Raw genomic sequence first — 23,795 nt, 5'->3', positions numbered from 1 at the left:
GTTTTTAAGGTCTCTTCTAAATTGCCACATCTCACTCTTTAAAATCCTGATTACTAAGAATAATTTCCCCTCAATGGCATTTTTTGCCTGCTGGTCTCTCTCTCTCTCTCTTTTTTTTCTTTTTTTTTGATACGGAGTTTTCCTCTTGTTGCCCAGGCTGCCTCAGCCTCCCGAGTAGCTGGGATTACATGCATGTGCCACCATGCCCAGCTAATTTTATTTCTAGTAGAGATGGGGTTTCTCCACGTTGGTGAGGCTGGTCTCGAACTTCCGACCTCAGGGGATTCGCCTGCCTCGGCCTCCCAAGATGCTGGGATTACAGGCATTAGCCACCACTCCTCGCCAGGTCCCTCTTTTAAATACAATAGAATTCTTCAAGAGCAACAAAAGTGTACTTGATTTTAATCTTGAATTTAAATTTTAACAAAGTATCTCATGTTTACTGAGGTAAGGTACATGTGAATTATTTATTAGAGAGTTTGGAAATGTTAATTCTAAGGGTGTGTATTATAAATCTGTCTCATAATGTCAATAACAAGGTAACAGAATCATATAATATATGAAGATGTATGTTATTGAAGAGGTACAAAGAAAAATTGATGTTAGTTTTTACTTGAACTTACAACAGACGTTTTCCAACTGAATTGTGATTAATTTACATCTCTCTAGAAAGCAGTAACTTTTGACATCCATTCATTTTGACCATGAAAAATAAGGTAGTGTGTGGATTGTACCTGCTCCCTGTATCTATTGGTCATGTTACCTGTGTGTCTTGTTTTTTCTCACGTGACACCTGTTTTTCATCACAGTGGTTAAATACCATAGTATTAATATTTGCCTACAGCAGCTCTAAGTTATATGGTTTTCTTTTAGCTTTAGTCATAGAGCTCCAGATTACTCCTTTCATTACTCTCTGAAGAAAAAAATCCAAGTGTGGTACATTTACACCATGGAATACTATGCAGCCATAAGATGAACAAAATCATGTCCTTTGCAGCAACATCAGTGCAGCTGGAGGCCATTACGAGCAAATGAACACAGGAACAGAAAACCAAATACCGTATGTTCTCATTTATAAATGGGAGCTAACATTGAGAACACATGAACAGAAAGAGGAGAGCAATAGACACGGGGTCTGCTTCAAGGTGGAGGGTGGGAGGAGGGTGAGAGTAGAGTCAAAACACTACTTATTGGGTACTATGATCGCTATCTGGGTGACGAAATCATTTGTATACCATACTTCAGTGTCACCCAATTTACCCATGTAACAAACCTGTGCATGTATCCCCTGAACCTAAAGTAAAAGTTGAAAAATAAAGATTAAAAAGATAGATGAAATGTATCTATATTAATTTAAAACCACCATTACCATGACAACTCAGACCTTTTGCCAGGCAAACAGAATACAGATAACACATCGTGTCTTTCATCACAGAGTTGTCCTCATAATCTCCCTTGATTTGGAATGTTTAAATAATATCTGTTCTTTTTGGAAACAGATTCCCTGCCTCCGTAGCTAAATAATTTAATTTGTCTTTGTGATGCCGTTGTTTTTTCCTTTTTCTTGGGACATGGTGAATATTAATATTCTCATTTCAAATATTTCTTTTTAATTTTTGAGTTTTCCTCAACTGCGCTTCTTGTTTATTAAACATTTAGTTCATTCTCTTTCCTCCTGCAGGGACACCTGTAATTTGAAGTTTGAATCACAGCACTTCTGCTCATCTGTGAGCATTCATTCACTTCATGTCTCAGCTAATTTATGTTTAGTGTGTTTCTTGACTCTGCCTCCTATTTCACCAATCCAATTTTCTGCTGCTTTGATTCTTCTAATACTGCTTCTACTGCTAGTATTAATTGGTTTGTGGCTAAATTTATCCTGTGTTGGTGTTAGTGTCCTTCAGCTGTTCTGCTTTTCCCATAGTCCACATTGTTGCCAGAATGATCAATCCAAAACACAAGTCTGGCTATGTCATGAATCCTGGTAAAATATTTAGTGACTTTACCACAGAGTAATGCTCTAATCCTTTAAGACCATGAGTTAGATCCTTCTTTCATGTGAGCTTCCCACCTATCACTCTAGTCCTATAATCCCTTGCTGCCTTGCTTTTCCTTCCATGCCACTCAGCATGATGTTTCTCCTGCCTGGAATGCCCACTATGCTCCCTATATCCATCCTCTCAATTCATTCTTCCAGCCTATGTTGCCTGGCTTCCCCCACGAGTCACAGTTATTTTCTCTTGAGTACATACTCCTGTGTAACTTGTACATGCTTCTTAACTACATTTTGTAGTTATTTGTTTATACTTGTTTATGATACCATAACACTGGGGTGGTCATTATGACACCAAAGACAGGTATGACTTTGTGATTTTTATATCCTCAATGCCTTGCATAGTGCTTGATATTTTGTTTTATCACCCTCTGTCCTTCTGGTTTTATTTACTTTAAGGGAGAAAGTAATGATCACCTCTATCACGTGATCTATTTTTTCTATTTTTTATGGAAAGTATTTTTATTGGAATCAGACTATTGTTTTTCTCCTGTACATGTTTTCTTGTATGTGATTTGCTAATCCCTAATATGTGGTCTTACAGTAAATTGCCTTAAATCACCATATGGTATTCACTGGGTCAGGGTAGGGGAACCAGTTCTGTAAGTGGCCTGCTAAAGGCCCAGGTAGTATTCATTTCAATAATCAGATTACAGGCTTAGGTTAACCAGGACTGACTTCTGTAGCTTAATTGTTAGGTCTGAAGTCTGAGATGGTACTCGGCTTTGACAGTGTGTTCCTAGTTATGCCTCTCTGAACTTTGAAAGCAAGCTGCACTTGGCCAGGGTGGTCTTCTCTGATTTTTATTGTTTGCCTCAATGATTATATTTGCTCTAATTCTTAATCACTTAAGAGAATGGGGAAAAAAACCCGAAGCTTTATAGATTTCTAAAAAATAGTATGCTTTTGTTGTTTGCTTAAAAAAAAAACCTCTCAATATAAAATTATGAAGAGGAGGATACAAATTCTTCAATGTCATGCCACTGAGAAATAAACACATTTTAGAATGTTTTGCATATATATATAAAAGAAGTGTATACCAATTTCATAAATAGCATTATATACAAAATGCTATTCTATACCCTCCTCTTTTTTACTCAGCAATATACTTCAACATTATAAATCAGTAGTCGAAGATACATTTCATTGTTAATGATATACTCATCATTATATATATATCCCTATAGTCAGACACATTTTTATTTTTACATTTGTGTTTGAATATTATCTTAGTGAACCTTTTTCTAAGAGGATGTGCAAGTACATGTTGATCGATATTGCCATAATGCCTTTCAGAAAGGTTGTGCAACCTCATTAATAGTGCATGAAAATACTTATTGCCGCTCATCTCTTTCAAAGCTAGATTTTTGTCAGTTATTCTCTGTGAGGTAAAGTCTTCAAATTTCCAGCTCTAAATTCAGATCTCTCGTCTGAATTTGGCATAGTTATATCCAACAACCTACTTGATATTTCTACAAGGTGTCTGTCTCATCAACGTCCCAAAACACCATGCCTCAAACCAACCTGATTTCCTGCCTTAATTCTGAAACCTGTTCTTCTCCTTTCTATTTTTCTCTAAATAGAACTTAAATTTACCTGGTTTCTCAAATGAGAAACCTGGAGTCATTAGTATTTTTTTGTCCCTCCCTGAATCTTCCTGTCAAATGTATCACCAAGGATTATGACCTTTACCCACAATCCCATGTATATTCAAATACAAGAAGAGCCTGTTCTTAAACTATGCGCAATTACCAGAAGACATGTTTTTTTTTTTTTTTTAAAAAAATCTTTTGATTAGACGGTATGAATCTAAGCTTTAAGGGATATAATCAAATTTCTACTTCTAATATTTAATTTTACATATATTTAAACTCACAATTTACAGATAGATTTTGCTACTGTGTCATACAAAAATTTTGTTGGTGCCTTGTCAACACTGGAATGAGTCACCTAATACAATTTTCCGGATCATCTCCTCCTCCCTTCTATCTAAGTTGTTTGAGATAATGTATTTTTTGAATCTGTGTATAATGGTGTCTCAGTTCCAAGTAAAATTAGGGCAGAATTTTTTCCCCTACTCTTTCTGTTGGCATATATTCATGATCCCATAACCTAAGCACGGACTGAATCACTTTTTTCAAATGATCATTGAAATATTGCTTGATGGTGACATCTAACACACACATCTGGGAGGTAATGCCCCATGGAATAATTACTAAATCTTCTTACTTTGCTTACTTTTTTACCAGTCATCTCAAAGTATCTCTTGAAGCAATTGTTTTTGGTTTAGGCTAACATTTCTGTTTCAGACAGTACTTGGTGATTTTTAAGAATAAAATAATTTATATATCATTTATATCATTATATATATCAATTTATATATCATTCTGTAATCTGAAATATTCTAAGGTTTAAATATAAGATGATTTCCTCCTCTAAGTATAGTTTTTGATACTGAAAAACTCTTCATATATATGGGTATGTACGGTGAATCTCAAATCCATCTCCTTTGCCCCTTCACTACCACAGTAAATCAAAATCATCTCTCACCTGGACAGTGGCCACTGTTTAATTACATGCCCCATGGCTATTCTTGGTTCCCTGTGCATTCTCCACAGAAAGTTACTTTTTTAATATGCCAGTCTAATTTTCTTACTTATTTACATAAAGTGCATTAGTGCTGTTTCTTGACTACCTTTCCAGTTTACCTTGATACCACTTGGCTGTTACCTTTAGCACATGAACTCTTCAGCTTGATGTAAATGGCAAGCAGCCTCTATTTAGCTATTAAAATGCCTGCATTGGTAGTAGTGGGTAAGGAGGGAGCTAGCACCAAGGGCACATTTTGGTAGCTTTATCTGTTTCTCCCTGAATTTTTGTCTCTTCTTCCTAGGCATTGGGAACTTTTGTCCTTCCATTGTTGGGAGTACGGGTGGCGGCTTCATTTGGTTCCCTCTGCTTCAGGGTGAACTAACGGTAAATTAGCAGGTACTCTGCTGCAGCTCATACACCTTTTGTCATGTACCATTCCACTCTCGAGTCACTGTTGTCTGCAGCTTTGACATAGGTTTGCCCAGTTAAGAACCTTGTACAGAAGAAAAATGGCCAATGAGTTTGGCCAATGAGTTCGACCTTCAGTCCTGCCATACTTTCTGATAGCTCATGTAAACCAGGGATGTCAGTGGAGGCCTTCTGGATATTTTCCATTCAGAGTTTGCAAAACGTGCTGTGCTTATGAGCTCGAGAGTTGTTTGTCAGCTTCTGACATTTCCTCAGCGTAGTCCAGATTGTTTCGTATTTTTGGGAGTCAATAACTTTTTAAAGAGATTAACTTTTTTCTTTCCGTTTTTGATTATTTTTTCTCATTTTCTGTGTTGAAGAGTCACTTTTTGTAAAAGTGACTTATATTGTCATATTGCCTAGAAGACTCTTCCAGTTCATGAACAGACATTTTACGTTTTGAAAAATAATTTTAAAAATTTTTTTAAATATATTATTGATTAAAGAGAGATTAGAAATGGAAATTGGAAAAACTTAAATTATTTTGTTTGTTGAATGAATATTGACTCTCTCTGAAGTCAGATTATTTTTGACGTGTAATACAGTTTTGGGGATCTTTAACCATTTAATGTAGAAAATTTCTAAGGATCAGCATATATTTTTAAAAGCTGTCAGAGAGAAGGAGGCTATTAAATTGTTCCTTTAATAGTGGTTAATTATATCAGCCTACTGCCTGAATCCAGAAGTTAAAATTGTTTACGTAATAAAGTCTCTTAAAATACACCATGAATTCTCTAATGATTATCTTTTTTGGGTCAGTATTCCCCTTCATCTATCTCTTTATCAGCTGTTGTAATGAAATATCAGTAACAGATCTTCTACCTCAAGTCTTGGACATTCTCTTGAAGCACATAACTTTAATTTGTAAAGACTACTGAACCCAGTTATTCTGTTTTCAGTGAAAATGACAGCGCACAATAGTTGGCTTTGTACCCTCCTGTCAAAAGGATGAAGCATTAATAATATGATTCAGTTATTGGTGTGCCAGCCAGGCATTGGTTATCTGGCATCACGACAGGTTTACTAATGATTCCTGATGTGAGCGTCACAAAGAAAAAATTGTAAATAGCGTCAGTATTACACTTCTAAAATGCTGTTTTTCTTTAGTTACTAAATGTTCGTAATTCCATAAAAAGTTTGGAAAAGAAAAGGTCCCAGTTTTGATAATTATTATTTTTTACTTTTTCTACTCTGTTCTGCTAGGAAGGTTCCATTTTACTTTGCCCTTCTTGATATATGACCTTTTAAGGGGAGATTGTGCTGATTTTGTTGTGTCTTATCTAGAATGATGATTTCCATCTCACTTTTCAAACATAGATTTTGGTTCTTTGGTTTATCCATTGACCAAGAGTTTCAGTTAAAAGGGAAATGGTTGCACTTTATCCTAGAAGTGGTAAAAATAATACTTATTTTTAAGACAGCTGATTAAGGAAAAGCCTACACAAATAGTCTCAGCTTTCATGTATAACTTGCAAGTTTTTTGTCATAATGATTCACTATCATAGGCCTTCTTTTCCATTAATGACCTTTAAAGACCACAGTTTTTGAAAATTTGGTTTCTAGTTTATAAAACTTTTTTTTTCATTATAGTAACATATTTTCACTGCAGAAAATTTGAAAATACAAAAACTATGAAGAAAAATATTTTTAAAGAAAAAAGTTTAAGGTTAGGCATGGTGGCTCACGCCTGTAATCCCAGCACTTTGGGAGGCTGAGGTGGGCAGATCATGAGGTCAAGAGATTGAGACCATCCTGGCCAACATGGTGAAACCCCATCTCTACTAAAAATACAAAAATTAGCTGGGCACTGTGGTACGTGTCTGTAGTCCCAGCTACTTGGGAGGCTGAGGAAGGAGAATTGCTTGAACCTGGGAGGCAGTGGTTGCAGTGAGCCAAGATCGAGCCACTGCACTCCAGCCTGGGCTGGGGACAGAGCGAGACTCTTTCTCAACAAAAAAAAAAAAAAAAGAAAGAAAGAAAAATAAAAGAAAGTTTATTTAAAACGCTTTGCAAAAATCACAAAGTAATTATATCCTTTGGTAATACCTTAAGTTTTGTTAAGTGTTTACGTATCAGTTTGTTTTATGTGTGCCCCTTACATTTTTTATTTGCATATCTTCAGTTATGTTTAATTTGGGTTTACACCAAATATTTTATAATTTGCTTTTTTTTATTTAAGATACATCATGAACATTTGACTGCATTGTCATATATTGAAGCATTACTTTTTTTTTTTTTGAGACAGGATCTCATTCTGTTCCCCATGCTGGAGTGCAGTGGTGCGATCATGGCTCACTGCAGCTTCGACCTCCCTGGCTTAGGTGATCCTCCCTCTTCAGCCTCCCAGGTAGCTGAGACTATAGGTGTGCACCCTCATGCCCAGCTACTATTTCATATTTGTTTTGTAGACGCAGCGTTTTACCCATCTCTACAAAAAAATGGAGATGGTCTCAGACTCCTAGGCCCAAGCAATCCACCCATCTCAGACTCTCAAAGTGCTGGAATTATAAGTATGAGCCACCACACCTGGCCAAAACATTACTTTCAGTGATGTTGCTTAGTGATAGAGTTTCTGTTCTTTGAAGGCTATAGTAAAAGTATTTTTCTAATATGAACTAATTAGAAAAACTGTCAGTATAATGATCGTATTATTTTATTATTTATTTATTTAAAATGCCATTTTTTCATATTTAAGACATGTTTATTCAGCACTATGCTAGGTATTTTTGAGGATACAGAGACACACAAAACATAGTTTCTGACTTCACACATGCTTAAGATCCAGTGAGGGAAACAGACATGTACCAACTGTTCTGTATCAAGAACCAATGGCGAGGAGAGATGAAAAGGGGACCTGCTTAATGTGGACTCCAGAGTTCTGCCCACGTCTTGTTTTCAGAGCAGGTGGACAAGTGGTCAATGTTCAGGCCTTTTGCTTTAACCTTATTTATATGTACACAGCACTGTAGAGCACCAGGTAGAGTAGTAGACACAAAACTGAAACCAGTAGAGAAAACAGTTGGGTGTGGAGGTTAGAAGGGAGAGCTGGGTATTGACATACTGGTATAGTTACCTTAGAAGTGAGAATATTGATAAAGATGCAGTACCATTTTCCTCTGGGGCACCACCTCTTTTTTCTTATATTTCAGATCCCTGGCCATATGTCTGAAGGTTTTTTAGAGAAATGATTGTTATTTGTAAATATCTCATACACAGAAACACTTCCTTTTTTAAGCAAATAAAAGTCAAAATCAAAAAAATGTCCACAGTATGATTGATTTTAGTTATACATAATTTGAATATTGGAGCAATTTTGATGCTGCATTAATATGAAATTCTATATGTGATAAACAGTGTTAGACTTTTAGGAATGTATACTTTTAGTTTGGTAGCGCTCATGGATTTTTCAGATGTATAGAGTACTTAACCCAAAGAGTTCTTTCTCTAGCTGTAATTATAATTCTTCTGATTGTAAATGCATTATAAAAAATGAAGGAAGGAAGAAGAGGAGGAAGATAAGAAAGGAGGGAGAGAGAAAAGAAAACCTTTCTGGGCGTATGTAGGGGAAGCAGCAGGCTTGACCTTCAAATGCCAGAGATATGTGGGACCCAGGGTGACAGATGAAATCTGAACAATATATTTGTGATGGCCCCTTCCAGGAACCTATGGAAAATGGACACTCCCATTTTAGCATGTACAATTGCCATGATTTGTAATATAGACAAAGAAAGTGACTTCTGTTAGCAGGAGCCTTTCTTGTGATTGGTGAGGTGATGGCTGTATAATGTAGAATACAATAACGTTGCTTCATTGCTTTCGTCTGTGTTTCTTCAAACTGTAACTTGAAAAACGAATTAGTTTTAAAAATGGAAATGGCTCAGGAGACTCCAGAGTATTTAATGCTTTTCACACTTGGGACTGGAGAGGAATTTAATTATATAAATTATTTTTAAAATTCATTAAGTTTCTACTTGCCTCTAATGAGAGTGGCATACTTAGAGAAATGTGTAGATATAGACCTTCTCAGTTTAAAACCTTGGATATATTCTTATAAGTAGAAGATAGGCTAGAAATAATGAGAAAGCATATGAACACAGATGTGGAATATAGAGGTGACCAGAAAGACTATGTTCATAGTTGTTAGCTTATGGGAATTGCAAAGGGTTTTAGTGTCAGACCTGAATTAGTGGATGTTCTTTTAAATTATTGTTACAAGGTTCTGCTTAACCCACTGGTCTCTGGAACTCTTACCTCACATTGTGTGGAGTCTACCTTGGCTCCTATTTATCCTTCAGGCTTCAGCTACAATGGCAATTAGTGAAGTCTTCCCATAAACCCCAGATTTAAGGTGTAAATTCCCACAATACTCTGTGCGGTAGCCTTGCCTTATTCTTGGGAGATATGTGTCAAGACCCCCAGTGGATGCCCGAAACCATGGATAGTACCGGATCCTATATATACTGTGTTTTTTGATCTAATAACCCAGACGGCTACTAAGATAGCTACTTAGTGACTAATGGGTGGATAGCATGTTTGGCATGGATACAAGGATGATACAGCAGGACAAAGGGATGACTCACATCCCAGGCAGGATGGAGCAGGACGGCATGGGAGTTCATTGAAGCACTCAGTTCGCAGCTAAAATTTATTGTTTATTTCTTGAATTTTTCATTCAGTACTTTCAGACCAAGGCTGACTGTGGGTAACTGAAATCATGGAAAATAAAATGTCAGATAAAGAGGAACTCCTGTACTTCTCTTTTATAGTGTTTCCACGTTTGAAATTTCTTCTTCAATGTTCATCTTCCCTGCAAGACTAAGTTCTCTTTGGGCTCACTCTCATTCACTGCTTTTAGCCCTAAGTATCTATTCCTTAGAACTCAGAAATGACTAGACGTTTGTCTAGTGTCATGGAAAAGTAGGCTCTTAAGAAACAGGAAACCTGTACTCTATAAGTTAATGCAAAAGAAGAAATTAATCAAAAGAGGCTGTATCTCTTACACACACACACACACACACACACACACACACACACACACACAGAGAGAGAGAGAGTGAGAGAGAGAGAGACAGGGACATTCTAGGACAGCACTTACAGTGTTTACAGTGCAGGCTCTGAAGACAGATTGACTGTGTTCACATCCCAGGTCTGTCACTTACCAGCAGTGTAACCTTGGCCAAGTTACGTAACCTTTCAATACTTTAGCTTCCTACCTATAAAATGGGAATAATAATAGCACCTACTTCAAAGGTTATGAGGAGTGAGTTAAAACATATAGCATATAATATAATATAATATAATATGTATATAATAATGATAATAATTCTAAAATAACAGTTTTAGTCAGTGTTTCTATTTCTCTTTTTTTTTTTTTTTTTGAAAAGTTAAAAATTCCTTAATTTTTTATTCCTGGTACCACTACCACAATTTACAGGGCAATGTACCTGATGTAATGAAAAGAAAAAGAAAAAAGACAAAGCTACAACAGATAAAAGACCTCAGGAATGTACATCTAATTGACACTACATTGCATTAATCAATAGCTGCACTTTTTGCAAACTGTGGCTATGACAGTCCTGAACAAGAAGGGTTTCCTGTTTAAGCTGCAGTAACTTTTCTGACTATAGATCATCGCTCCTTCTGTGGCAGATTTTTACAGTTCCTCTAATGCATTTGGGACGACTGTCTCAAAGTAACCTGCAGCTTTCCTGACAACTCCTCGCTCTCTCTCCTGCTAAGAACTGTAGCCCTTTTCTGCTGCTTTTAGAAACTTCTGCTACCATATCCACCACTTCCACCACCAGATCCATAACCACCACCATAGGGACTGCCTGAGCTTCTTCCACCAAAACTGCCCCCTTTCATGGGTCCATAATTTGATTGCTGTTGTCCACTATAATTTCCAAAATCATTATAGTTCCCACCACCACCATAGTTACCACCGCCAAAATTTCCTCCTTCATTGTAACCATCATATCCTCCACCACCGCCACCATATCCACCACCTTGGTTTCCATATCCTCCTGGTCCACCACCACCATGGCCCCCTCTACTACTATAACCAGGACCACCGCCATAGTTGCCACCATCACCAAATCCATTATATCCACCATCACCTCCTCCATAACTACCTCTGCTGCCACCAACTCCACCACCATAACCTCGTCTTCCACCAAAGTTTCCACCACGGCCAAAATTACCTCCACCACCTCCAAAGTTTCCTCCGCGACCCATAAAATTGCCAGATCCACCTCCACGACCTCTCTGTGATCCAGCAGACTGCATCTCTTGTTTAGAAAGGGCCTTTTTCACTTCACAGTTATGCCCATTAATAGTATGGTATTTCTGAACAACAATTTTATCAACTGTATCATGATCATCAAAAGTTACAAAAGCAAATCCTCTCTTTTTTCCACTCTGCCTGTCTTCCATAACTTCTATGGTTTCAATCTTGCCATACTTTTCAAAGTAGTCTCTCAAATTATACTCTTCCGTATCTTCTTTAATACCACCAACAAAAATTTTCTTCACCGTTAGATGGGCACCAGGCTTTACAGAATCCTCTCTAGAAACAGCTCTCTTTGGTTCCGCTACACGCCCATCAACCTTGTGTGGTCGAGCACACATAGCTGCATCCACCTCTTCAACACAAGAGTAAGTCACAAAACCAAAGCCCCTGGAACGTTTGGTTTGGGGATCTCTCATTACCACACAATCTGTAAGTGTGCCCCATTTCTCAAAATGTTCTCTTAAACTATCATCTGTAGTTTCAAAGCTCAGACCACCAATAAACAGCTTTCTCAACTGCTCTGGTTCCTTTGGATCATGGCCCTCCATTTTGAGACCAGACTCGCCTCTTCCAACTCGAGTTCAATATCCAGTGTTTCTATTTCTTCTTCTTATCTCATTCCTATGCCTCTTCCACAGAAAAAATAGAAGGGTTTTGGCTTTTCCTGCTGTAGACTTGTTTTTTTGAGATGACTCCAACGGAGCCAGAGGATAATAGATTCAAACGGGGTTGGGCACAGTGGTTCACGCCTGTAATCCCAGCACTTTGGGAGGCTGAGGTGGGTTGATCATGAGATCAGGAGTTCAAGACCAGCCTGGCCAAGAGGGTGAAACCCTGTCTCTACTAAAAATACAAAAAATTAGCCGGGCGTGGTGGCAGGCACCTATAATCTCAGCTGCTCGGGAGGCTGAGGCAGAGAACTTCTTGAACCTGGGGGGCAGAGATTGCAGTGAACTGAGATCGCGCAATTGCACTCCAGCCTGAGCAACAGAGCAAGACTTCGTCTCAAAAAAAAAAAAAATATGATTCAAATGGTTAGTTTAGCATTATTTTATATTTCAATCCAGATACCATTTTATGAATATGTTTTAAAATGTTAATAAATAAAGAGCAGAATTTGAGGAATTGATATATAAACTATAATGAAAACCTACTTGTAAAGACTTAAAGAGCTTGCTGCTTTAATGAAGAATTGAAGAAATTAGTGAAGAATTTATTTAGTGTTTTGGCAGAGCCAAAATAAAATCAGTTTCATTGTTGAAGAAACACAGTTTAACATAAAGTTGTAGATAGACCATTAAAGAGTAAAGAGTGCTGTATCAGTTAAGTGAGTACTGTCTTCTAGATTTTCATGTATTCAAGGATGAGGGGGCAAATTAACAGTTAAAAATACAAATTATGACCAGGCATGGTGGCTCACGCCTATAATCCCGGCCAGCACTTTGGGAGGCCGAGACAGGTGTATAACTTGAGCTCAGGAGTTTGACACCAGTCTGGGCAACATGACAAAACCCCATCTCTACCAAAAATACAAAAATGAACCTGGCATGGTAGTGTGTGCCTGTGGTCCCAGCTACTTGGGAGGCTGAGGTGGGAGGACTGCCAGAGCCCACAAGGTGGAGGTTGCAGTGAGCCAAGATCGCACCTCTGCACTTCACCCTGGGTGACAGAGTGAAACCCCATCTCAAAAAAAAAAAAAGCTGATTCACTTATTCTGTTTTCTAGATACACACAATCTATAAAAACTAAACTAAATCTATGAAAATAAACCATAGCCTTGGCCTTCAGATAGCTGACAGTTATTTATGTTTAACAATGTATATGGTATTTATGAACAGCTTTTGTGCCCCAGAATATGTTTTACTGTGAAATGTATAGATATTGATTATCTAGAAGAGCGTTGTAAATGCCATTTATATTTACAAACAAGTAGACAGTTTGATTTTTTTTTTTTTTTTAGGGATCCCCTTCCTTAAGCCAAGGAGCCACTTTGGCATTAAGCTAGATCTCACCACTTTCATGGAGCCTTCCCTTACTGCTGTAGATCTCATGAGGTAGAAGAAGTAATAAGATGGACTGCTGTTCTGAGGCTTGGTCTAATGGAAAAGGACTAGTCTGTAACATTGGTTGTGTTGATGTAGTTATATTAAACAGTTTATTGGGGAAAGTCACCGAGTTGTCTTACAGACGTCATTGTAAGGAAGAGAAGTGAAACATGGTCATGCACATTCTTTGCCTTTAAGGAAAACAGATGTTTGCAAGATTATAGCATCTGTGGATGTGATTTCAAGGCTAGAGAGTTCTAAAAGAAAAATAATGAGAATAAATTCTTACGGGTGTACAAAATGCTCTGAACAGCTCAGGTTTCTTAAAGGATGTGCATGATTAATAGATGAAAGGAGCACATAATCATCACTCAGTTATACAGTGCTAAGACTTTAAGAAATAAACATTTAAGAATTTTCTTTTCAAAGGCCAAAGTTTAAAAGGAGTTAAGATACCTCAGAGAGCACAAAGAGCTTTTAAGGTTGTATTTGGAGCAAGAGCAACAAGATGGAAGAGATAGTTCACTCTCTGAAGAAGATATTCTTAATGCCCGTTAACAGGTAAAATCCGACCTATGCCATTCTTAACTTTGCTTCTATAATCCTGCAATAGCAAAAGGTAAAATAAACAACTTGAAACAGAGAAAATTAAACAAACAAACAAAGAAGATGAGAAGGTGGAGTATCATTCACTTTAAGTGAATTGAAATTTTCAAGACTCAAATGAATTGTCTCCCAGGAGTTGATGGACTCAGGTATAATCTTAGGGTTATTGTCGGTATTTTTTTTTGCAAAATCACTCAGAATATGGGTTAAGTACTTGGAGGAGAGAGACAAATGTCCCAGTTTTCAAAAAGGAATAAAATATATTGCAGAAACCCAACACCAGTTCCCTACTTTAAACTGTGGTAAAATTTGAAGACATTGTAAATATATATATATAGTGTTGTTTATAAGGGAATGGGATGATCACCATGAATCAATATGAATTTATAAGAACAAGACATGCCAAACTGACCTAATTTTTTTTGCTTTATTTTCAGTTTTATAATTACTACTTGGTTAGAGAATAGTAAGGACATGTTGTATCTTGACTTTAGCCAAGTGATTGACAAAGTTTCCTTAACTATCCTTGTGGGGATATGAAATATTGGTAATGGGATTGATTTACAGCTCCTTGCCTGGCCATCCCCATGCCAGCATACCCAGGGTTTAGTTAAATAACAGTTACTTTATATACTGGTTCCTCACAGGGAACTTGTGGTGAATGTTAATTTGCATATATTCAGAAAGTATGGATTTGTAGTTATGAGGGTTTTTTTTTAAGGACTTTTATGTTGAAACTTGAGTACCTGGATTTATTCATATGATTGAGATTTCTGTTATGGATTTTTTTCCAACCAAGCTGTATTTATAAAATACATAAATCTGTTTTTAATTTACGTATGTCACCTTGACTTATAAATTACTCAGAAGTCAAGGCATAATATTAGCATTTAGAGCAAAGTCTGGCTATGTTAAGAATGCTAACATTATGAAGAATCTTTTCTTTGTTCAATAACAACTATATTAAGCCCACTTGGATGTTTTTCATTGAAACCCTTGAAATGTCATTCCTATGAACAATCCCTAAACAAAAGGCAGATGTTCATATACAACTTGATAACACAGATATACTCAGCAATGTGTTTTTGAGTTAATGTGTCTGTTGGCCTTCTGGTAATCCCACAGTCAGCCGCCTATTCAAGATATTTACATGTATTTTTTAAAAATACAGATTCCCTGGAATCATATCAAAGACAGAACCATATATTTTGTCCCCTTAGGAAGTCCTTTTGGCGGTCCGTGATGACTGCTGCATTCAGTATATTTTATTATTAATTGTTTCTTCTAAAAAACGTAAACCCATAGTTAACTTATTAAACTTTCATCTTTGAGATTTTTTTTTGATGCTTGTAATATTTTGTCTCTAGCCTCAAAAATGTGTGATGACTTTTTTGAATACTTGCAGATGTTTACATAAAATATCACACCTATTTATTTGTTGATTTTTGAGAGTCTCACTCTGTCGCCCAGGCTGAAGTACAGTGGCACGATTTCGTCTCACTGCAACCTCCGCCTCCCAGGTTCAAGCAGTTTGCCTGCCTCAGCCTCCAGAGTAGCTGGGATTACAGGCATGCACCACCACAAACCACTAATTTTTGTACTTTTAGTAGAGATGGGGTTTCACCATGTTGGCCAGACTGGTCTCGATCTCCTGACCTCAAGTGATCCGCCTGCCTCAGCCTCCCAAAGCGCCGAAATTATAGGCATGAGCCACCGCACCTGGCTAAAATATCACACTTACAAAATTGTCCCTCACACTTTTCTTTACAATGATTCATCTTGGTATTACATCCAGAATCCCAGTAGAAGCGAAGGGCGAAAAAAGAGTGCAATTCCAGCCTTGGCCTCTCAATCTTAAGATCTTGTAGGTCCTTAAAACAAGAATTGAGTTGTTTCAATTATTTTCCTTGCCCATTATGCTGTATTTATGATTTTATTATGGCTTTGTCCTTAATTATATCTAATTTAATGGATCTTATTTTATAGATTAAAATGCAATCTGAGTTTTTAGCGTTTTATAGTTATCTTTGTAAGTTATACCATATCTAACAGTAAAGCTTCAAGTTAAAAAAAAAAAAAAAGGAAATCATGAGTTAATAAAACAAAATGTTGAGTCAGATTGTCTTTTTAAATTATTCATGTATTATCTTTTATCCAAATTAAGTCTTTTTCTGGAAACATGTTGTATAGCAGATTTTTCGATATTGGTGCCTACATTATGTTATTTTTAAGTGGGGAGAAAACAATGATGCATTCTCTATCCATTCAAAAACCCTAACCAAGTTTCCCCAAATATCACAAAACACCTTTAGGCGACTATATAGCAATCTGCCAAAACTTTTGTATAACATTTACAAAACATTTGAGCCATCTCTTACCTGATTCTAAAAATACTTAATGAATTTATTATTGAGTATATTTTTGTTCAATAAGCAATGAAACTGTACAGTATTGATTATAAATTAACATTATCTTCTATCCAGTGACAGGTAGTATACTGTACTATTCTCTATTATAAATTTTAAAAATGAAATAATATGATTTTTATCTAAAGTAGAGTTGGGTTAGTGGGATTACCTAAACGCTTAATAGAAACAACCTCTGTGACCAGAGATTGTTCTGTGTTCATCCTGGTAAATATCTTCAGGTTTATTAAAATCACAAAGGGTCCCCCTTTCCTCAGCATCTGTTTTTGGCAAGACAAAAGAAGGACTTTTCAGAGTTTGTGTTTACTAGTTTAGGGACTGAATATGTTTGCTGAACTTTCAACACACACTGATTTCCTGCTTACATTAACATCCTCTTGCATAGGTTGTGTTCATTTATACATATGAGAAGAGCAAGGGAGGGAATTAGAAATGTAATACTATGGAATACAGTTAAAAGAATGAGTTGATCTATAGTATTTGGTTTATCTAACCTTGTCCTAAGTGTGTTGCTCTAAATAAAACAGCATACTTTAATCAACTATTTTTATTCAGTAAAATAATCTATTTTGTCTTAGCATTGATTTTTTCTAATTATCTGAAGCCTTGTCTAATGAATAATGGTTTGAACTGCTTGGATTTTCATTTTAAGTTCAACCCTTACTATAAATTCATTGCTATCAGATTTCTGCAATCCTGTTTTTTCTGCTTAATATTTCTTTGAGAGCCCTTATATTCCTCTATTTCCCATTTTCCCCACAAATAATAGAAAATCTTTGACTTTCTTATTTATTCACATTGTATCTAGGAGTCAAACAAGTGGACAGAAAATGCCTGTTCAATCTAGTGATAGACAGAAGACCCTAAGGTAGGGCCAGTTTGGCCTTTTTGAATATCAGAAAGATGGCCAAGCATAGGTGGAGCAGTGTTTGAGAATGGGGAAGTGACCAAAATAGGATCAGAGATGGCCAGAGCAAGAACATGCAGGGCCTTGTAGGCCCTGTTCAGGATTTTAGATTTTGTTCCAAGTACAAGATATCTTGTGGGGCCCTAAACAGAGTAATTGTCAGATTTATGTTTTAAATCTTACTCTGGCTGCTAAGTGGTGGGCAGCAGGAAGGAGGCAAGAATAGATGCCGATTAGAAGGCTGGAACAGAATTCCAGATGAGGAATCAGTGGTGGCTTAGATTCGGGTGGTGGCAAAGGAAATGGAGAGAAGTCAAACATGTCTTGGAAGAACTGACAAAAGTTGCTGATGGGTTGAATCTGGATGGGTAGAAGTGAAAGGAGAAATCAAGGATGATTTCTAGATTTCAAGATTGTTTTGCAGGTTGATGGCACCTTCTACAATAGGGAAGATGTCAGGGAGGAAACATTGCGGGCAGGTAGAATTAAAAGTTCTGTTTTGGCTATCTGAAACTCGAGGTGCTTATTTGACTTCCAAATATATCTGCAATATATGTGGATCAGTTTGATGAGTTTAGAGCTTGGCAGAGGTAGATCAAGGATGGAGACATGATATGAATATGGAAGTTATCATTATGTAGATAGTATTAAAAGCCATGGGGCTAAATGAAATTACTCTGAATATTTGTCACCTTTCAGACCTGTACCTTCTCCCTCTCTTGCCATGTAAAATTATTCTCACATTATTTTACAGGTACATATTTTAATTATAGTGCCTATAAATAATCTGGTATTATTTTCTTTTTAGTAAAATATTCTGATTCCTTTATCCTGTTATAGCTAACTGGTTTAAGAGTATTCAGTTACTAGCTTCTGTATTGAAGTGAACATCTAAAAATGCATTTCTTTCTTTTTTTTTTTCTGTCTTTTCTCCAGGCAAAGTCATTAATAAAGATTTACGACATTACCTAAGTCTTCAGTTTCAAAAAGGATCAATTGACCACAAACTGCAGCAAGTGATCAGAGATAATCTCTATCTGAGAACCATTCCATGTAAGTATGTGATGGAATAAAAAAAAACTGAGACACAAATGTCCTTTCTTAACTAATTAAACATCTAAAGATAGTTTGATGGAGTATTTTACGTGAAATTGTGAGGACTAAGTTGGGAACAAGAATGAAACAAAAGCTGGATAAGAAGAAAAATTTTCAGAGAACTTGAGAGGTTTTGTTTTTAAAAGTAGAAAAACTGGGCCAGGTGCAGTGGCTCACACCTGTAATCCCAACACTTTAGGAGGCCAAGGCAGGTGGATCACTTGAAGTCAGGAGTTCGAGACCAGCCTGGCCAACATGATGAAACTTCATCTCCACCAAAAATACAAAAATTATCCGAGTGTGGTGGTGGGTGCCCGTAATCTCAGCTATGAGGGAGGCTGAGGTAGGAGAATCACTTGAACCCGGGAAGAGGAGGTTGCAGTGAGCTGAGGTCATGCCACTGCACTCCAGCCTGGGCAACAGAGCAAGACTCTGTCTCAGAAAAAAGTAGAAAGTAGAAAAACTGGAAGATTCCATATTGTGACTTTTTAAAAAAGTGATGACTAGAATTTAGGAATATATATTTACATGTTGTTAACTAGATTTTATTACTGTAAATCAATTTGTAAAGCTTATGCAGTAAGAGGACTTTTTAGCCCCCAATGCCTTGTATACCAAGAATAAGTATTTTATTTGAACATTATTTTAAAATAATTTTAAAATCTGTCCCTTCCCTAACCAAAAATAAAAAAGGAAGGAAAGGAACTCTCCCTTGCTTGGGATAATTTTTTTTCTTTCCCTCCCTGCCTGCCTCCTTTTCTACCTTCCTTCAACAAATACCATTATGTAGTGGCAAAGAGCTAAGTAAAATTGAGTTCAAAGTCTTGACTCTAGCATCTTACTGGCTACTTTATTTGGACAAGTTATTTAATGTTCCTGATCCTCAGAGCCTCTATATATATAGAATTAGAATAACAAGACTCACCTCAAATAGCTGTTGCTAGGATTTAAAATGAGAGCATGTATGTAAACTGCTTGGCCTAGAGTAGGCACTCAAGCAGTGTTTGTCGCCTTCTCCCATTCTAACTGGATCTCCTGCCTCTCATTTCACTTCAATTCAATTGATTTTTAAATTAAACATTTCTCAGCACTATAGGAAAGGGAAAAAAAAATTTTAAAAAGTGGACATGTGATTGTTGTCCATCTATAGTTTATCCATCAAAGATATCCACTGACAAAGTTCAGACTCCTTAGCATTGTATAAAATATTTTTTTGTTTTTTATCTGCCTTCTTATCTGTGATTTCCCCCTACAAATCTACCTTGTAGCTGCAGGTTGCTACTTTTGCCTTTATCTCAATTTGTATTTGCCTGATGTGTCTTTGTCCGTCTTACTATTCTTAAAGTCATTTCTGGATCTCTGTTTTACAGATAGTTCTGGACTTTACTCAGTAGCCAATGTGAAACTTTTAAAATTTTTATTGATGTGATCAATATCTTTAGCCTCAGTTCTGTCATGGTTTTTCCGTTTATCATATATAAGCCTTTTGTATGAAAAGCCTTTCACTATGTAGTCATTTTATTTGACCTCTCTCTTTTTAGGAAGGTTTGTAGGGATCTTTTTTTAATGGTTTCTTTTATACCTTTATATAATACTCTTTGTTCCTGCTTCCCTCTTTTTTTGCTTTTGTCCCTACTATGAGTAATATTAAAATTATTTAGTCATCTCTTCTTGTTCCTTCCTTTTCTTCCATCATCTTACTTGAAGTAATATTTTTTTACTTCTACCAAATATAAGGAAATTAGTAAACTTATTTCACTTTGTATGTGTTTTCCTTATTCTTACCCTATATATATTTTTTTTATAATTGGGCTGTATCTACATTGGCTAAGCAAACAGCCATTCCATTACTGTACTTTCCTTCTTTATAATCATTACTTATCTTTTTTTCTGTGGGTAAATACATATTTATTATAACCACCAATCCTTATGTTGTTAATTTTCATTAACTGTAGTTGTCTAAAGCTGTTTCTTTACTCGATATCCCAGCAAAGACTCACAGGATAATCGTAGGAGTTGTTTGTGGCCTTTATACTTTGATGTTTGTTTGGATGGATATAAAAGTTTTGACTCTTATTTTCATTCCTCGACTATCTTAAATATATTAAGCAATTATCTAATTATTTTCTGGCAAAGCATTGCTCTTAAAGAGTTTGGTAGCAATCTAATTTTCATTCCTTTGTAAGTAACTTTTCTTTTTTCCTGTATGGGATGTCTCATTTTTAGTTTTATAGCTCTAGAGCTTCCTCTTGCCTTGCTAAAACAAGATAATAAAAATATGTACTTGTACTTTCTAAGATAGGCCTTTATTTTACTGCCCTCTGCCGCTTTCACTTAAGTTTTTCTTTTAATTTTATTGTTCCAGTTTTGCAGTTTCCTTAGTGTGAGGTTTTGTCCTATAAGGGAGTTAAAATTTATTTTGTTTCAGTTCAGCAAAATTTTGTTTCAGTTTAGCTGTAGCCCTTTTAGATCTCAACAGGACCTTTTATACACAAATTGAAGTATCCAAAGCTCCCTCTAGGAACCTAGACGCAATGACACACCAGTAGCAGTTAGCATACTGAAGGGTCCCATCTTGTCTCTGAATATCATACTTTCCTAAAAAGTTTGATGTCTCCTTGGAGATAATTCTGATTCTAGGTCTGGGACAAGGAAAGTACAAGATGAACTTTGGAGCATCTAAGTGTACCAGAAAGTAGTGTTTAAAAAATTATATAGACATATCAGAAGGACATAGAAACCACCTAGAAGAGGTGCTTACTGGCAAAAATCTGAGACAGTTTGAGCAGCGACACTGAAAAAAGAGGGCATTTCTACCATTGACAGATATTGAGCTGAAGATAAAACAGGACTATGATCCCTGAGAGAAGAAGAAAGGAGACCACACACAGAGGAATCCTATTATTTCCCCAACTTTCTACTTAGAGACACTCTCTGGACCACAGCACAGGGAGGCAGAGCTCAGGCAGAATACAATGGACTCTGAGTTGAAGAGACAGAAATCTCAGTTCAGGAAGCTTGAGATATCTAGAATTTGCAGGACAGAATGTCACAGAGGAGAGAGCTATGAAATAAAAAAGCTCAAGCAATCTGTAAAGGCACCCCCTTAAGTGTACTGAATACTAAGCCGAGAATGTATAGGATCTGACTCTTTAGGGTTAGACCAAAAACTCTCTGGGAGTTGTAAGTTTAATAATTCTCAGAGCTTACCCAGGGCCAGGAGACATTTGAGTTCTGACTAGCTTGGTGGAGGAATCCCATAACGGTCCTGCCTTACTAGCAGGGCTAAAATAGCCACGGATAAAGCTCTTCTAGGCCTGCTTTAACAAAGCTTAATTGAACAGGACCCCAAAGGATCAAGTGAATACGCATGCAACATAACTACTAGCAAAAAAGAAAGAAAAAAGGAAAGAAGTTAATCAATACTCTTTAAAGAAAGACAACAGCCAGGAGCGGTGGCTTACACCTGTAATGTCAGCACTTTGGGAGGCCAAGGTGGGCAGATCACGAGGTCAAGAGATCAAGACCATCCTGGCCAACATGAGGAAACCCTGTCTTTACTAAAAATACAAAAATTAGCTGAGTGTGGTGGTGCACAGCTATAGTCCTAGCTACTTGGGAGGCTGAGGCAGGAGAATCACTTGAACCCATGAGGTGAAGGTTGCAGTGAGCCAAGATCACACCACTGCACTCCAGCCTGGTGACAGAACAAGACTGTGTCAAAAAAGAAAGAAAGACAACAAAATGGAAACATTGTGTAATAAAATATTCAAAATGTCCAGCATCTAATAAAAAATTACTAGACATGTAAAAAAAGCAGGAAAATGTGACCCATAATCAAAAGAAAAGTCAGCTCATAGGAAAAAGAAACAGAAATGACACATGATGGCATTACTGTACCAGGAATTTTAGTTATTAGAAATATGCTCAAGGATTTAAAGAACAATGTCAACATAATGAAGAGAAAAATTATATATATAAATATTCATATGTGCGTGCGTGTGTGTGTGTGTGTTTATACATATATGAATTAAATGGAACCTTAAAATTCACTGAATAGACTTTAACAGGAAATTCAAAACTGGAGAAGAAAAGATTAGTGAACCACATAGCAATATAAACTAATATCAAACTGAAACACAGAGAAGATAATAGCTAAAAAAGTAAACCTTTTTTTGTTTTTTTTTTTGGAGGAACCAAATGACAGTGGGGAGGGGAAGGATTTCTACCGTGAAGTACCAGTATCATAACTAGTACTAGATTGACCCTCTTGTCATAAGCAACTAGAAATTGGACAAGGAATATGTAACAGCTGTTTTTAGATATTGAAATATAGGCAGATCAAGGCTAAGATACATTTATATTTACTGACAGCAAACTATGAAGCCAAAGTGGAGGAAAGAGAAAAAATACTTAAAGAAATAGTGACTGAAATTTTTCTAAATTTGTTGAAAATAAGCGCACAGATCTAAGACACTCAATAGACCCTAAGCAGAAGAAACATGAAAAAAAACATACTAAAGGACATCATAATTCAATTATAGAAAAATAGTTATAAAAAGAAAATGATGCTGAGCATGCTGGCGTGTGCCTGTAATCTCAGCAGGAAGCTGATGTGGGAGGATCACTTGAGCCCAGGAGTTCAAATCCAGCCTGGGTAACATAGTGAAACACCGTCTCTAAATAAAATAAAATAAAGTAAAAATTTTTGAAAAAGAAAATCCAAAGGGCAGACAGGGAAAAAAAGGGTAAATTATATGCAAGGGAAGAAAGAATGACTGCAGAAGCCACAGAAACAGTAAAAGCCAGAGTCCATCAAATAACATCTTCATATGCTGCAAGGACAAAAAAAAAAATGCCAACCTGATTTCTATATACAATAAAAATACCCTTCAAAAATGAAAGAGAAATAAAGAATTTTTTAGACAAAAAGGTAAAAGATGTTTTTGGCAGCAGATGTCCACTGTAAGAAATATTAAAGATTGGACAAAACACACAAACAACAAACAAAATGAAATATTAAAGGAAATTCTTCAGATAGAAGGGAAATGATACCAGAGCAATAGAACTAAAAATAGAGAACTTTTTAATTACAGTTCAAGATTTCAACATCCCCTTTTAGTAATGAATTTTAAAATTAAGTAAAAAATCAGTAAGGTAATGGAAAACATGAACAGCATTTTCAACCAGCTTGACCTAGTTACTATTTATTAGAACGTGCCTCTCAACAGCAGCAAAATACACATGCTTTTCTAGTGCAGATGATACATTTACAAATATAGACCATATTTTGCACCGCAAAACAAGAACTGAT

The 23,795-nt window shown here is 36.4% G+C and overlaps 1 protein-coding gene and 1 pseudogene across 3 annotated transcripts in view; one reads left to right on the top strand and one right to left on the bottom strand.

Moving 5' to 3' along the window:
- The window catches only part of MAGI3 (membrane associated guanylate kinase, WW and PDZ domain containing 3), a 283,654-nt gene that overhangs the window by 129,414 nt on the left and 130,445 nt on the right, over nucleotides 1–23,795 (top strand). For both annotated transcript variants that reach the window (XM_032249723.1, XM_032249724.1), the window contains exon 2: nucleotides 18,323–18,439. In XM_032249723.1, the coding sequence (XP_032105614.1) occupies nucleotides 18,323–18,439 (117 nt within the window). The remainder of the gene's footprint in view (nucleotides 1–18,322; nucleotides 18,440–23,795) is intronic.
- On the bottom strand, nucleotides 10,493–11,965 carry LOC116531073 (annotated as a pseudogene). The gene has a single exon (XR_004260249.1). The product of XR_004260249.1 is annotated as a heterogeneous nuclear ribonucleoprotein A3 pseudogene (transcript).

This window comes from Sapajus apella, unplaced genomic scaffold, assembly GCF_009761245.1.
Source record: "Sapajus apella isolate SASKATOON/1434 unplaced genomic scaffold, GSC_monkey_1.0 scaffold69, whole genome shotgun sequence".
Taxonomy (NCBI): Eukaryota; Metazoa; Chordata; class Mammalia; order Primates; family Cebidae; genus Sapajus; species Sapajus apella.
The sequence above is the reverse complement of the archived record's forward strand: the minus strand, read 5'-3'. Positions and strand labels throughout refer to the sequence as shown.